The 15,390-nt window shown below is 38.2% G+C and overlaps 1 protein-coding gene across 1 annotated transcript; it reads left to right on the top strand.

Annotated features, from left to right (window-relative positions):
• Nucleotides 1-1,736: 1,736 nt before the first annotated feature.
• LOC103092868 (oocyte-secreted protein 3-like) lies at nt 1,737-13,266 on the top strand. Its single transcript, XM_007497550.2, has 5 exons — nt 1,737-1,931; nt 5,696-5,874; nt 9,170-9,276; nt 10,492-10,672; nt 11,840-13,266. Exons 1-4 carry the CDS (start codon nt 1,862-1,864, stop codon nt 10,640-10,642), a joined length of 507 nt encoding a protein of 168 aa, XP_007497612.2. The 5' UTR covers nt 1,737-1,861; the 3' UTR covers nt 10,643-10,672; nt 11,840-13,266.
• The last annotated feature ends 2,124 nt before the right edge of the window (nt 13,267-15,390 follow it).

The raw sequence follows: 15,390 nt of genomic DNA, 5'->3' as shown, positions 1-15,390 counted from the left end.
CCCCTAAATGATGCTCCTCCCATTTTCTTCAGGTCTTCTGCTCTCTCTATTTTTTGTTTCTCTGGCTAAGTGTCCCTATAGTAGCAAGTTGAAACCCTAAGTAGAGCACACTTCTGTTCTTTTATGCCTCTACCATTTTTGTATAGCATTTAGTGGGTTGGGGTGGGCAGAATGGAATTCAGCTGCTTATTTCCACCAAAGTGTAATGTGAAACCCAGGGAAGAGATAGCAGAAGTAACCATATAATTGCAGAATAGTTCTTAATGCACAAGTTCCTGTGCTCCCATTCTAGAGCATTGGGGCAGGTAGGGGAGCAGATACTAAGTAAATAAGTTATTTTCTAGACTCAGTTCTTATTTTGGTGATTTTTGAGTGGTTGTGTTGATGAAAGAGATTCCAGTTCTTCAACTTGTGAATAGTGTGATCCAGAAATCTTAAGACATTTCAATTCATAAGCATACAGTAAATGCCCTTTATATTCAGAGCACTAAATAGGTTACTGTGGTAGAAATACAAAATAAGAAAATATTTATTCTTAAGGTTATGCTCCATTCCCTGAAAGAAAAAATTGAAAAGCAACATTTACACTGAGAAATATATAGAAAATATATAAGCATTTTAAGTAGTGGGGGGTATGTGTCATACTCATTCATACTCAAACAAATAATAATAAATAAAAAAATAATACTCATAGAATGTTAGAAAGATGTCAGTTTTCCTAACCTTTCAAATAGGGAGAAATAGTTTATGTATTTAGTTTTTAACCGTTATGGGAAATGTTGACTATTAAGGATAAAATTTATGGTTGACACTGAATATATTTTAGTTGGTCGCTAGGGATTTAAATTCTAAATCCCAATGAAATACTCAAGCCTGAATGGAATTTTATGGTGGTTTATTTACAATAGAAGGAAGAAATTGAGAGAGAGGGAGAGAGGGAGAGGGGGAGAGAGAGGGAGAGGGAGGGAGAGAGGGAGGAAGGATAGCTGCCCCAGCCTGGTTTGAACCCAGCAGGAATTCAGAGGCCTCAGCAAGGGGCTTTTCTAGAAGCTGTTGCCTCCGGAAAAGCCAAGTAAAAGGGAGCCAGTCTTATTACTCACCATGTGATCGGCTAAGGGAAGCAGTCTGAGGTCTCACACTGGAGCTTCTCTAAGTCAAGTTCCACCAACAGGTCCCTCTCACAGGAAGTGATGAGAATTATAAAGACAGTTCTTTGCATCACTTCCTGTGTCTCACATGTACTGATGGTGGCTTAAACTTGGCTTTTGGGTAGCCCAGGGAGTCAGTCAGTTGTTTCTGATTTGTCACTTGCTAGCACACCCGGGTCATAGACCTTCCTCCCCCATACTTAATCCTTAAGTGGGGGTGTATACATTTCTGTTTGCTAAAATTCTAAAGACTAATCAGGGTGGAATGAATCTAAAATTCACACATCATAGAATTCATCTGATGTTTTCTTTCTGATGAACTCTAGTATTTTTCTTCCTCCCTATCATATACCAGACAGGGTACAGAGGGCAAATATACTTATTGTGTCTCTATTTTATATTTCCCTATGTATGATCCCTTACTAGGTAGTGTGAAGATCCCAGGAAATCTACTTCCCTCATGAAGCTTCAGTTCTACAGACACTGCCAAGAGGCAGATTTTTGTTACTAAGCCCTTTAACTCTGAACACCTGATTTTATAAGGAAGAGCTCCAAGTTCCCCAGGCAGTGGAGACTTCCTTGAGCTGAGAGAGGGAGATCATTGGAAACACCTGAGGGGGACAATCAAGTATAAAATCCTATGAAGTGTTAGCCCCTTTCTCAACTTCCTATTTTGTTTTGAGGTCAGCAGCCTTGCTCTGGGATTTATTACAATGAAATCCCTTCTGGTATTAGGAGTGCTGTGCCTTTTAGTTTGCCTAACTTGGGCTAATGATGAACCAGGTAAATGAGTGAATTTTGTTTCTTTGTTATTTGTCTCTGTTTTAAATGAGTGCTGCTGCGTTGTTAAGCTCTTATTAATTCAGAGTGGTGCTTGGCTTTCTGTGAGCTATAGTAAGATGACAATTTGACTTTTTTATATTGTTGCCTCTGAACTCAAGTTGTTCTTTGTTTTTGTTTATTTTTTAGCTGATGGAAAGTGTTTTTTGCCAAGTCAGATGGATGATATCCTTTACTATTCTTCCTTCTACTGATTCTTTATGAGAGCTGTTCCTTCTGGGGATTATTTCTTGTTCTTCTGCATCCCTCCTTGTTCTTAGGGGAAGCACTTGATTTTAATAGCCTCATATATTATGTCTCAGGGGCTTAATTCCATATTTATATTTCCAAGCATTTCTTCTAATTTAAGGTCGAGTTTATTTTTTTTCCCCCAGTTGCTGGCCATATCCTTCTCTTTGGTTGTCCTCTTGCCCATTACAGGATTTGCCTGGTCAGGTCATTGATATTTCTCCTCTTCTTAACAATGAGTCTCTTTCTTGAACTCTCTTGTATCTTCAATTATCTCACACTCTTCTTTCAAACTTTGTTCTCCTCACTTGATCTTAATCTTTCTCATGTCTAATCAGTCAACAAAACTCATGCTTTACTTGGAATTTTTTCTTTCTATATTTTCCTATTGCCTTCTGCCTAGCCTCTGTGTATTTTTTCTAAACCCTCACCTTCCATCTTAGAATCAATACTGCGTATTGGTTCCAAGGCAGAAGAGTAAGGTAAGGACTAGGCAATGGGGGTCAAGTGACTTGCCCAGGGTTGCACAGCTAGGAAGTGTCTGAGGCCAGATTTGAACCCAAGACCTCCCATCTCTAGGCCTGGCTCTCAATCCACTGAGCCACCCAGCTGGCTCCCCCTGTGTATTTCTTAAGTGCCATACTGTTCCACTATTCTTCTTGTTCCTCTGTCTTCCTCCACTTTCCCCATCTTCAAATTCATTCTATCATACAAATACTGCTTTATCACTCAATTCTCCAGTCTCAAAGTGTTAGGTACAATCTGGTTGCTCACTAGTGATGTATATTCTCTTCATTTTTGTATTTTTCAAATTTCACTCTTGGATTAAATTTACTTTTTTTGCCTTGCTGGTTTCTTAAATAAGATATCGACTACATTGGGCATTAGAGTTTTTTCTTTGCTGCTGCTGGCCATCTCTTTATCTCTTGATAGCCATGTTCAGTACAAAGTTTTAGTATTGAATTAGGACCTGTTTAGTAGTAGTCACCTATTCCTTAAAAGAACTATTATTTTCATTTTTTAAAGTGACTAATACCTGTCTTTCCCATTATCTCTCTCTCAAATATTAAACAAATAAAAAAGGAACCCCCCAAATTCCTCTATATACAGTTCATCAAAAGTAGTATCCACATTATATGCCATATATATGTGTGTGTATATATATATATTTTTTCTTTTGCCATTTTAAGTTCAGCTGTCTGCCAGGAGGCAAATGGCTTATTTCATCTTTATTTTTTTTCTTTAATCATGGCTAGTCGTTGCATTGATGGGCATTCTACAGCCTTAGTAGTTTTTCTCTAAACCATTATTGTAGAAATTATTCTTTTGTCCTTGAAGCACTTCACTCTGTTTCAGTTCAAAAAGGCATTTTCTTTGGCAAATCCTTTTGATTCCCTTATTGGGAAGTGCCTTGTGCTTGACATATTGACATTAGCAATATGGACAACAAAATCAGCCAGCCATGATTCTCGCCTTCTTGGAGATGTTATTAATGTAGTTCAGACAAAACACACATAGGAATGAATGGCAGATAGGATCCAATTGTGTTATTTATCCAGTACTGCCCTACAGCCCTGCCTTTCTGCTACAGAGATGTGGTAGGAATATAAACCTGGGACTGACTTGCTTTACCTCCCTGAAGCTTAGTTTCCTTAGTAAAATGGAAATAATTTTTATAAAACATTTCATTAATTATATTAACTCATCCTACCCATGAACAATTAATGTTTTTTCCAATTATTTAGATCTAGTTTTAATTATGTGGAGAGTGTTTTGTAGTTGTGCTCGTATAGTTCCTGTGTTTGTCTCAGGAGATAGATTGCTAAGTATTTTATATTGTCTAGGGTGATTTAAAATGGGATTTCTTTTTCTAATTCCTGCTGCTGAGATGTATTGGAAATATATAGAAATGCTAATGACTTCTGTGGGTTTATTTTGTATTCTGCAAGTTTGCTAAAGTTTTGATTATTTCCACTAGCTTTTTAGTTGACTCTCTAGGATTCTTTAAGTAAGCCATCATATCATCTGAAAAGAGTGACAGCTTGGTCTCCTTATTGCCAATTCTAATACATCCAATTTATTTTTATTCTCTAATTGCTACAGCTAGTGTTTCTAGTACAAAGTACAATAGCTTCACTCCTGATCTTATTGGGAAGGCTTCTAGTTTATCCTCATTGCAGATGATGTTTGCTGATGGTTTTAGATATATACTGTTTATTATTCTTAGGAAAGGCCCTTCTATTCCTATACTTTTTAATGTTTTCAATAGGAATGTTGTATTTTGTCAAAGGCTTTTTCTCTATCTATTGAGATAATTGTGTGATTTTTGTTGGTTTGCTTGTTAATATGGTCAATCATGTGAATGGTTTTCCTAATATTGAACCATCCTTGCATTCCTGGTGTAAATCCCACCTGATCATAATGATCACCTGATTACCCTCATGATCACTTGCTGGAGTCTTTTTTTTCTAGTATTCTATTTAAGCTTTTTGCATCTATGTTCATTAAGGAGATTGGTCTGTAGTTTTCTTTCTTTGTTTTTATCTGCCTGGTTTTGGGATCAGTATCATGTTTGTGTCATAAAAAGAATTTGGTAGAACAACTCCTTTGTTTATTCTGTCAGATAGTTTGTATAATATTGGAATTAGTTGTTCTTTGAAGGTTTGATAGAATTCACTTGAATCCATCTGGCCCTGGGGATTTTCTCTTAGGGAGTTCTTTGATGGCTTGTTCAATTTCTTTTTCTGATATGGGGTTATTTAGGTATTTTATTTCTTCTGTTAATCTAGGCAATTTATATTTTTTGTAAATATTTATACATATCACCTAGATTGCTATATAGTTGGATATAATAGTTTTTAATGAATTGTTTTATCACCTCTTTATTAGAGGTGAGGTCTCCTTTTTCATCTTTGATACTGTTAATTTGGTTTTCTTTTTTCCTTTTTTCAATTAGATTGACCAGAACTTTGTTAATTTTATTTGTTTTTTCAAACATTTCATTAAAAGAGAGATCTTTATTATTATTATTTCTAAATAACCCCTTCTCCTCAGGAGAGCCATCCTTAGTAACAATGAAAGCTGGGAGTGGTGCAGAAACAGTTTGGTCTCATATGCTGCAGTTGAAACTTCATACCTCACAGAGGGAAGGAAACTGATCATCTTCATTTTTTGGGTCTAAACTTGATTGGGGAAAATGGGTATGATGATAAAAACTGGCTCACCAGTTGTAGGACTAAGTGAGGTCATGTACTACATAAACAGTGATCAACTTTGTAGCACTATGTAAATGATACCTCATACTATCTTTACTTTGGGCCAGTCTTTGGTTGCTTTTTTTTCCTTACAAACACCTGCTTCCTTGGCTTTAGTTTCTACTTAGGGCAGTGCTTGGCATATAATGGGTGCTAAATAAATGTTTATTGATCTAATGGTTTGAATAAAAGCTAGACTCAAATGGTTCTTTGGTCTTTCCCCAGTGACTGTGGAATGTAGTCTTCTCATGTTCCGGGTGTCAGTGAAAAAAAATATATTTGGTGCTGCCAATCTTGTGACTGCTGAAGAACTGATGCTTGGGACAGGTTGTCAAGTTAATGGAGAGAAGCCAAATATATTTGAGCTACACTACAGTGTGTCAGAGTGTGGGATTCAGATTAAGGTAAAAGATGGCCACAACAGCCAATTCTTCATGAATCCTCCATTCTGCATTCCCATAACATATTAAAGAAAAAAATCTTTATTTCCTACTAGGTGATACTCTAATTAAAGCCTTAGGATCAGCCTGGGGAGGAGATGATGAACCAAGGACCTGCCATTTATTGAGCAGCAATATGGCTACAGGCAGACGAGTTTCTTTAGTTTGACAAGCTTATGTACTTGCAAAATTGGGCTGAGGGAGATTGCTTTAGGACTGGAGTTCTGAGCTAGGTAGCACGCTAGACAGAATGCCAGACTTATATACACTAAAATATGACTTTAAATTTATACTCATATACTTTGTGATGACTCTGATTCTGGGTCAATAATTGAACCACTGTATGCCTCAGTTTCCCCTTCTATAAAATAAGGATGATAATAGCATCTAACATGAACTATTTTATAAATCATTCACATTTTACTAAGGAAATGAAGCCTCAAGGAAGTTAAAGTTCCAGTTAAGGAATCCAGTTTCACACTGTTTACTAAATGTCCATAGTAAAAATATAGAGTTTTAGGGCATTGGTAGGCAGATTTTTTTTTTTGAGAATCAAATGATATAATATTCTTCCCTTGGGGTATCTTTTGCCTTTCTTTGTACCCCTAGACCTAGCAGAGTGCTTGGCACTTAAAAGATCTCAGTAAATGCTAGGTGGCTGCCTGAATTGCAAGCAGATTGGGAACAAGTTTAATAGTTTTTTTTTTTAATTTTGTCTCTGGATGTGTGTGTGTGTGTGTGTGTGTCTTTGTGCACACACGTGCATGTAGGGAGTCCCAGATTAGAGCCTTTCTGAACTCTTGCTTTTTGGTCATCTCGGACAAATTGAGAAATATTGGATCAGATGTATGCCATGATGCCAGAAACCTCAGAAAAAATACTGAGCACTCAAGGAAAGCCTCTGTTTGGAAAGCCCAGTATCAAATGAAAGCCGATGTTGGCTATTGATCACTTCTTCCAGCTGCTCTATTATCAACCTCAAAGGGACTTCCCTGTCCTCTTAGACATACTACTAAAACTGATGCTTAAGCTTTGGCCCCACATTTCTAGCAAGTTCATGGATATTCTCAGTCCCTATATAGGTGACACCCTTACCACTAAGTCATTCCTCAGGAGAGGAGGGACTTAGTCTTGAGAGGGAGAGTCAGAGGCTGCTTGTCTGCCTTTGAGCTAAAGGCACTTATTCTATTGCCTTCCCACTGGGAATTGAGGGGCTTCTCATTTGGGACACTTTCCCTCATTTTTCTGAGATTAATTTATTCAGCAATTGATTATCAGATGTTGGAGATACAGAGGCAAAACACATAATTCTCACTTTTAAATACATTTTATTCACGGGGATAAAAATAAGTAGAAGATATGATATTGGGGATATAGAGATAAAGCAGATTTTTGCTAGGAAGCAACAGAGCTTTGGAAGAAGGCAAGGATTCTGTGAAGACTTTTCTTGGCCTTGGGAACACCCTACAGAAATATAATTTGTGGTTAAGAAGAAGTGGGCTAGCTAGGATGGGGTCATGGAATGTAGCCAGGAGAAGAATCAGAAATTAACTTGGGTGTAATTCCATCCCTTTGGTGTAATGGTTCTAGATCATTAAGTGCTTTGCAAGTCAGGAAAATGTTTATATTTGATCCATCCATAAAGAAGAGGGAGCTGTGGACATTCTTGAACATTGGAGAGCCATAGCGAAATTTATTCTCTCAGAATTTCAATTAGATAGTTGTGAAAGGAGAAGCATGAATCTTGGTGACAAAAAGATTGTAGCAATCTGCTAGGTTGACTAGGTTTGTGTCAGCAAACCTTTTAGAGATGGAGTGCTGGGCCTCATCTCCACCCCCCCCCCCAGACATAGTGCTGTGCCTGCCCCTTCAGAAAATGTGGGCCATGCCTCTCCCCCACCACTGAGATTGCCAGGAACTTACTGTCCCCCTTTTACCCCACATGGGAGGGAGGAGGCATTCCCATTGAGCTGCTGGGCAAAAGGGTGTGTGAAGTGAGGAATGTCCTCAGGGGTGTAGAGAGGGGTGTAACAGGAGCTCTGCTCCCCTCCAGCTCAGCCACCTATAAGCAGCCCATCTTATCCTTTGTGTGCTCCCATTGGGCTGCTGGGAAGAGGGGTGAGAGAGATGAAAAAATGTCATCTGACACAATGGAGAGGGGGAAGGGAGAAGCTGCCCCAGCCCCTCTGCCTTTCTAATAATGAACTCTGTTGGTGAGGGGTGGGGAAAGGTGGTCATGTACCCACAGAGAGCATTCTGCATGCCATCTTTGGCACCTGTGCCACAGGCTTGCCATCAGTGGACTAGGTTGTGTGAGTAGAGCAGAAAAGACAGATGAATGATATCTTTGGAGAATCAATAATATTTGGCATGTGAGAGGATGTAGGAAATGACAAAAAGAAAGGGAGTTTTCAAATCTATATTTTCTAAAAGAGGGTAATACCCTCAACAGTAACAGAGAATTAGGAAGAGTGATGGCTTCCTGGGAAAGCTAGATGTTTTGTTTTAGAATGTGTAATTGGATAGAATATTAAAGGAGAGACAGTCTAGAATGCAGGAGAGGGATTAGAGTTGGAAACTTAGACAGTAGAAGCAGATATATGGAGAGACTTGAACTCATGAGGTGGTATGATGGGGGTGGGGGGGAGAAGATAAGTCTGCACAGTCTTGGGCTATAATCATACAGGATTGATCTTTAAGAGGAGACTGAGGAAAATTAACTGGACAGTAGAATGAGAAGCAGACACAGGCAACACCATGATGAGCCAGCTAGGAAGTCCTATTTTGTCAACTGGGTCAAATACTACAGAGATCACTACAGTGATCAGGAAAGACTGAGAAAGTGAGTGTATTTAGTAATTGATTACTAAATTACGTAATTGATTTTTTTTATTACTAATTACTAATTACAAAATTGATATCCTTGGAAAAAAATCAGTTCTGGATGAGTGGTAGGATAGATGCCAGATTTCAAGTGAGGAGGAGATTAATTAATTAAATTAATTAAAAGGGAGGAGGAAATGAGAGATAAATATCATATATCTTGAATGAGATGATTGATTAAAGTGAAGGCTTTTTAAAGCTGGGGGAATTTTAACTCATTTGACAAATAGGTAAGAAGATCATAGAATAAGGATGAAAGTAAATTGTGGAGAAAGAGGGTGTGTTACACAGAAGGTAAATTTGGGAGGAGATGGGGTCAAGAGCACAAGAAATACCAGTTTGCAATCATTTCATCTAAATGGTTTCTCTGTTCTAGACTTTTGAAACACATGCGGTCTATAAAGTTAGTCTCCATTATACCCCAAAGAATCCCACTTTTGGTCTTGTGACACGTGAATTCTCCTTGGCCTGCACAGTGTTCAAGTAAGTGTTATAACTGTGGGGTTTGTCAATGTTCACCTCATTATTGGACTAATCTCCTCACACCTCTCAAAAGCCTTCTTGACTAAGCTTTCCTCTTTCCATTAACCATTAATGAAGTGTAGGATTGACAGTGGAGAGGCGAGATGCCATCACACAGAAATCCTAAATTTGAAGGCAGAAAGGGGCAGATTTGGGGAAGAAAAACTATTTCATTGGCTGCATGATGGAGCACTTTATTTCCCTTGTAAAATGAAGGTTTCAATTCAGCAAGCATTTATTAAATCCTAGGGTGCGAAGTGTTCTTGCTAGCTACTGGAGACAGAAAAAAGGCCCCCCAAAGAGCACTTATATTCTACTTTGGAAAGATGTCTCACAGTCTTTTGAATTTATAAAATTTGGAGAGCTCAGATTTTATATTTGACAGTAGCAAGAGCAATGCCTAGGGGGTAATTGGGTATCCCAGTGGATGGAGAGCCAGGCCTAGAGATGGGAGTTCCTGGGTTCAAATCTGGCCCCAGACACTACCTATCTAGGTGATTTTGGGCAAGTCACTTGACCCCCATGGCCTAGCCCTTACCACTCTTCTGCCTTGGAACCAATACACAGTATTGATTCCAAGACAGAAGGTAAAGATTAAAAATAAAAAGAGTGATGCCCAGTATTCAGTGTCCAATTTTAGCATCCATGAGGACAGATTTTAGGTTGAGAAAAGTAGAAGACTAAAGGAAGGACTAAATCATTTTTCTGTGGAATAATTGAACACGACCAGATTTCCAAACATGGAATAGCTCCTTGCAGTTTAAAGCCCTTCCAAGTTTAACCTCAACCCACTTTTCTGGCTTTTATTATAAATTATTTCACAATCAAGTAGAGCAGAAATTCTTGCTGGTCCTCCTCCTGTACCCTATTCTCCAGGACCACTTCAGAAGCACACTCCTTTCTTAATTAAGCTCAAGCTTTAATTTCCCCCAAAGCTCTAGTCAATCATGACTGTCCATAGGATTTACTTCCAACCCATCACAAAACAATACCTATCTCTATTTCTTATAAGCATTTCAACATATGCATGTGGTGTATGTGGCAAAAACAAGACACTTGAAGTCAGAAATGGTTTCCTTTTTCTCTCTTTATCTCTAGGATATTGTTTATAGTAGTCACTTAATACATTTTCCTTGGTGGAGCGTAATCTTGAGGAACTAATTTTCCTATATTTAGGCTGCAATATTTCCAGAAGACAGAGAATCCTGATCTTTTTGGACCAGACAAAGAAGACCAAGAACCTATTGACATAAGAAACCAGGCTAGTGTTCCTGACCCCTCCTGTTGGAGACAAGCACTCCGTGAGATCCCATGGAGCAAAGCATAAAGTCTCTGTAGAACAGGAGACTCAATCTTGGTAAGGAGACTTGATAGCATCTACTTAGAGACCTTGGATGAAAGATTCATGGCAGACGGCTCTATGGCTTTAGACTTTTGACCTCAAGGAATCTGTTTAGCTCATTTAAGGAATGGGAGAGGAGGTAGTTTGGCCTTGTAGATAGAGAGTTGGCTTTGAAGCTAGGGAGACCTGGGTTCAAGTCTTTTTACTGTTGCCTGTTGGCTCTATAATCCCCAGCAAATCATGAACCTTCCTAGGACTCTGGATGACTCTCTCCACAAGTTGGAGAGGAGGTATTAACTTATATTGGAATCTCCTTACATGGCGGTTCACTGTGGTAATAGAACCACTGGCTGTATCCCCAACTTTAAGGCAAGAAATATAACAATCCATCCAGCGGTTGCTATATAAAGATTTTCCTTAGTGGGTTATAACCTGAGAAGGATAAGGGAATCTGAGGAAAATGGGTGATAAATAAAGACTCACAGACAAGTTAATTGATATAGGGAGCAGCGCTTGCTCCTGATAATATTCTCCTTAGAAAATTAAAGGAAAATATGAGAAATAAGAGAACACATGGAAGTAAGAATTCCTAGATAGAGATAGGGAGAGATAGGCAGGAATCAAGGGAGTGAAGATAGTCAAGAGGATCAAGAGAGAATCAAGAGGAGGAATAGCACTGGCTCCTTTGCCTTTATTCAGGTGTGGATTGGGAGGTGTTCAATGAATACATAACATAGCATAGGTGTTTAACATTGGTTGAATTGGTAATGACAAGGGGCCTGGGTAAATCCAACCCGCTATTTGCAAATGAGTTTGCTCCAAGGGAAAGTACATGCGCTATGTTAATGACCTTTACTCCAACCAGAGAAGGCATGGCCAAGTCAAGGTCTGACCATGTGCCTGGTAATACAATACCAATACATCAACCATACTTTCATGCCTGGTATGTTACAAGAAAGATACATACAGATATAGATAATACTAATATAGCATGGTTGCATGCCAGAGGAGAAATAAGAAGAAAGGAAGGTTAATTCTAAAATGGGTACAGAGTTTGGGACAGTGGGAGGAGAAGTGTTCATCCCCTTTTTGGAATGAGATGGGGAAAATCTTTATTTTTGCCTTACTTTACCAGCACAAGCCAATAACAGGATGTTTCCTAATTCCATTTTTTCCCCATAGGAACCGGTTCTCTTTCCCATCTTGTCTCTGAGTTCTGCAGTTTGTCACCTTCTTTGCCCTGGAGATATTGGGCTATCTTGCATCTTGAGATATTACCAAGGAGGTAGCTAAAGGACAGCCAATGCGAAACAAGTATATCATCCTCGCCACTCTGGTTCCAAACTTTGGGAAGCTGGCATTGTTTAAACTTGCCTTGGTGAGCCTCTCAGGATGTTTTTAACATTCATTTTAAAGAAATAAACCTTTCCAGTACTGCCCTTATTTTGTAATCTCTGTACACAGTGGGGTTATGTGAATTTTAAATATAGATTTTTTAGAGTATGTATATATTAAGTTTGTAGTAATATACACATAAGCTATAGACATATGATCTCTAACTTTCTGCTAACTTAATAAAATGAAGGTGCATGCCTGGCCTCTAATCTGTTGCTAATTTATTATAATAATTAAGAGAGTCTGGAAACAATCATGGTAAAAATATTGGCTGTTGTTTCTTTGTGTCCCAAGAAAAATGAATGAGTCATTTTTTCTGACTCCCAACTCACCAGTTAGAAAAAACAAAACAAAACCACCACGCCATATTGGCCTCCACTTTGTGCTTAGTGAGCTGTAGAAGGAACAGTTCTCAGTGACAGCAATTCTGTTTTGTGCCAGGCTGCGAATCTTTACTTTTTCTGCTTAGGGGAGACTTGGAGAGTCTATCTATGAGGACTTGAGAAGCAGAGGAATCTTGGAGTCTTAATAAAAGTCTTAACTATGGCCAAATGGCTTTTCCTGTGGTCCTGCGGCAAAGGAATGGTTTCTCCCCCCTCCAACCCCTTTTTAGACTTCAGTTGCAAGGAAAATGATGAGGTTTATATGAGGGATGTTGTCCAAAAATATATGTCATAAGTAGAGACATTTTCCTTTATCTTTAAACCCTATTCTCTTTGAATTAGTGTCTGCCTCTGTCCAACACAGGGTCACAATTTGGAAATACTAGCTAGGGAAATTAAAAGTGGTCTCTGAGGATCCAGAGAATTCACGAGATTCCATCATCATTGGCATTTCCATCAAATCTCACCATGAAATCACAAGGATTCTGTGTAACGTTTTCCCTCTCTGCAAATAAGCTGCCTTGGCTCTCATTTTCTCTCTGTTGTACTCCTGCTGCTCATGTTGGTAGATGGAGACAAGCTAAAAGGGGAGGGACATGGGCATAGATAGACACGCTCCATTTTCTGAGTCTCTTTTTAGGGAAAATTAAGGCCCAGAAAAGCTGAGCATACATGTATTCTGTAATTCTAGTAGCACTTGGTCAGAGTGGGCATGATCTCTTTTCTTTGAGGGTGGAAGTGTTGATGAGCTGCTATGTATTTATAGTCTTTTCCTAGAAGAGAGATTGGATTTCAATACAGGAAAGTGGACCTGAAATTTAATTAAATGTTTAGTAAAGTAAAAAAAAAATTAGTAAAAAATACTTGATTAGCTTCATTAAATAAAGCTATTGTGGTCTCAATGCTCATTCTCTATTTTGGCCATTATATTCCACTGCTAGAAACTTCTTATGACCTAAATTAAGTTCAAATTCCTTCCTTCTCCTGATGTTAGGGCCTTTCAATATTATCCTATCATTTTTTCTTTCTCTTTCTACTATTCTTCCACTTCTTTCTGGTCTAGTCACTAGAAAGAGTACATTCCCTCTGAGCTTTCCCACTTCTAACCTTTTGTTCAATTTAAGGCTATTTTAAACACCTAGAATGGGATATATATATATATATATACACACACACACACATATACATATATATATACATACACACACACACACACACACATATATATAGAATGCTATAAAGATAAATCATTTCCTTAAGAAATTGACATTTCATGTTCATGGGTTTGAGAAGACAGATAAAGTAATTGTGTTGGGTGGAGAAAGCAATAGGACTCACTAAGGCCTTCCATAAGATGTGGCCTTTGTGTAGAAGTCAAATAGAAAAGCAAGATTGAGAGGATTTGGGTGCCGGAATACTAGAGAAGAGAATGAGAAAAAATTGATTTTGACCTAACTGATGCCATTTTGTTTTAAGTCTTCATTTGTGAGTGAGTAGTTACGTAAGTTATCTATCTGAAAAGAGATGAGGATTAGACTGTTGTAATTTAGTAGGCATAGAAAACATGGTTTCAGAAAAGAGGTACAGAAAGGAGAAATAATATGAAAGAGTAAAGAAAATGTTATTCTACTCAGTCATCATAGCTAAAGAATCACTACAAATACTTTATATATATTTTTATATATATATATACACCTAATGATATTATACTCAGATGCTGAAAGGAAAAGTTAATTGAATTTGATGGAAAAAAGAACTTATTTTTGAGGTATTTTATCCATTTCACATTTAAATGACTATATATAAAAGATAAGAAAGAAGTGAAGGAACTGAAATGAAATTTTGAAAATGTAGATATTATAGATCTCTACTTATTACTGAATGGGAACAGAAAAGAATTCATAATCCTCTAATTTGTATATAGCATATATATGAAAACTAGTAATCATAATGAAATACAAATTATAGTCTTTATAGGACCCTTTACAAAAGCATCAGAACATAGGACAAAACAGAAATATATGTCTATGTAGCAAAAAAGTTATATTTAAAGTAATTGGAAAGAATGAAGAAATGAAGATAAATAGAAAATAAATGTGAAGTATCTCACATTAAAAAAAAACACAACTGACCTGGAAAGCATAACTAGGTAAGATAATTTAAGAAATATTAATAAACTAAAAACCATGATTAGAAAGTTACTGGACATCTTATTCCAAGAAATCACTAGATAAAAATGGCTCTGTTCTAGAAGAATCATGTAGAAAATTGAATAGAGAAGTAATCCATTTATCATTTTCTACAGGAAACCTCAAATCTAAAACTCCAAGGAATACAACATACAAAATCTATAGCTACAGTAGTAGTAGTAGTAGTAGTAGTAGTAGTAGTAGTCTCTTGGTAACCAAGGATGACGATTGTCTTTGTGTGTTTTTGTGCACACAGACACTTGTGCATGAAGATTTAAGTGGAAAAGTCAACGCACAGAGACAGTCCCACTCTCTCGGCGTTGGAAGCCTGGGTCCAGTGGCACGAAAGGTCGTTACATCTGGAGACTTCCTCAGCTGCATTGGATGGCCTTGTTGTCTTTTGTGCTCCAACACCCCCTAAGCACTCCACAGTGCTTTGCTGCGTCGCCATCTAAACCGTTGAACCTTCTTATTGGTTTCTTCCCTCTGTTCAGCCGAAGCAGTCTTCACATGCTGGGTGAGCAAAGCCCTAGTTCACCAGGGGTTGACGACGACCTGATGGCTATCCTCACAAGGTTTAGCCGGCCTGTCGAAGCCGTTGTCTGGGGTGTGGCCGCTGCCGCATGCTAGCAGCTACTGGGAGCCACAAGTGAGAGCTGGGTGTCAGGTGAGGGTCAGAGGCTGGAGAGCTGCCCTAGGAGGGCACGACAAGCCTTCCATACCAAAGATATTACTCCTCCCTGAGCACCCCATACACCCCTATAGC

The sequence above is a fragment of the Monodelphis domestica genome, chromosome 6, assembly GCF_027887165.1.
Source record: "Monodelphis domestica isolate mMonDom1 chromosome 6, mMonDom1.pri, whole genome shotgun sequence".
NCBI classification, from domain to species: domain Eukaryota; kingdom Metazoa; phylum Chordata; class Mammalia; order Didelphimorphia; family Didelphidae; genus Monodelphis; species Monodelphis domestica.
The sequence above is the reverse complement of the archived record's forward strand: the minus strand, read 5'-3'. Positions and strand labels throughout refer to the sequence as shown.

Excerpts from the sequence above, each read along its gene's own strand:
- LOC103092868 (XM_007497550.2), top strand. The coding sequence starts at position 1,862 with ATGAAATCCCTTCTGGTATTAGGAGTGCTGTGCCTTTTAGTTTGCCTA. Across the intron at positions 1,932-5,695 it reads TTGGGCTAATGATGAACCAG|TGACTGTGGAATGTAGTCTT; the intron begins GTAAATGAGTGA and ends GTCTTTCCCCAG. Across the intron at positions 9,277-10,491 it reads TTGGCCTGCACAGTGTTCAA|GCTGCAATATTTCCAGAAGA; the intron begins GTAAGTGTTATA and ends TCCTATATTTAG.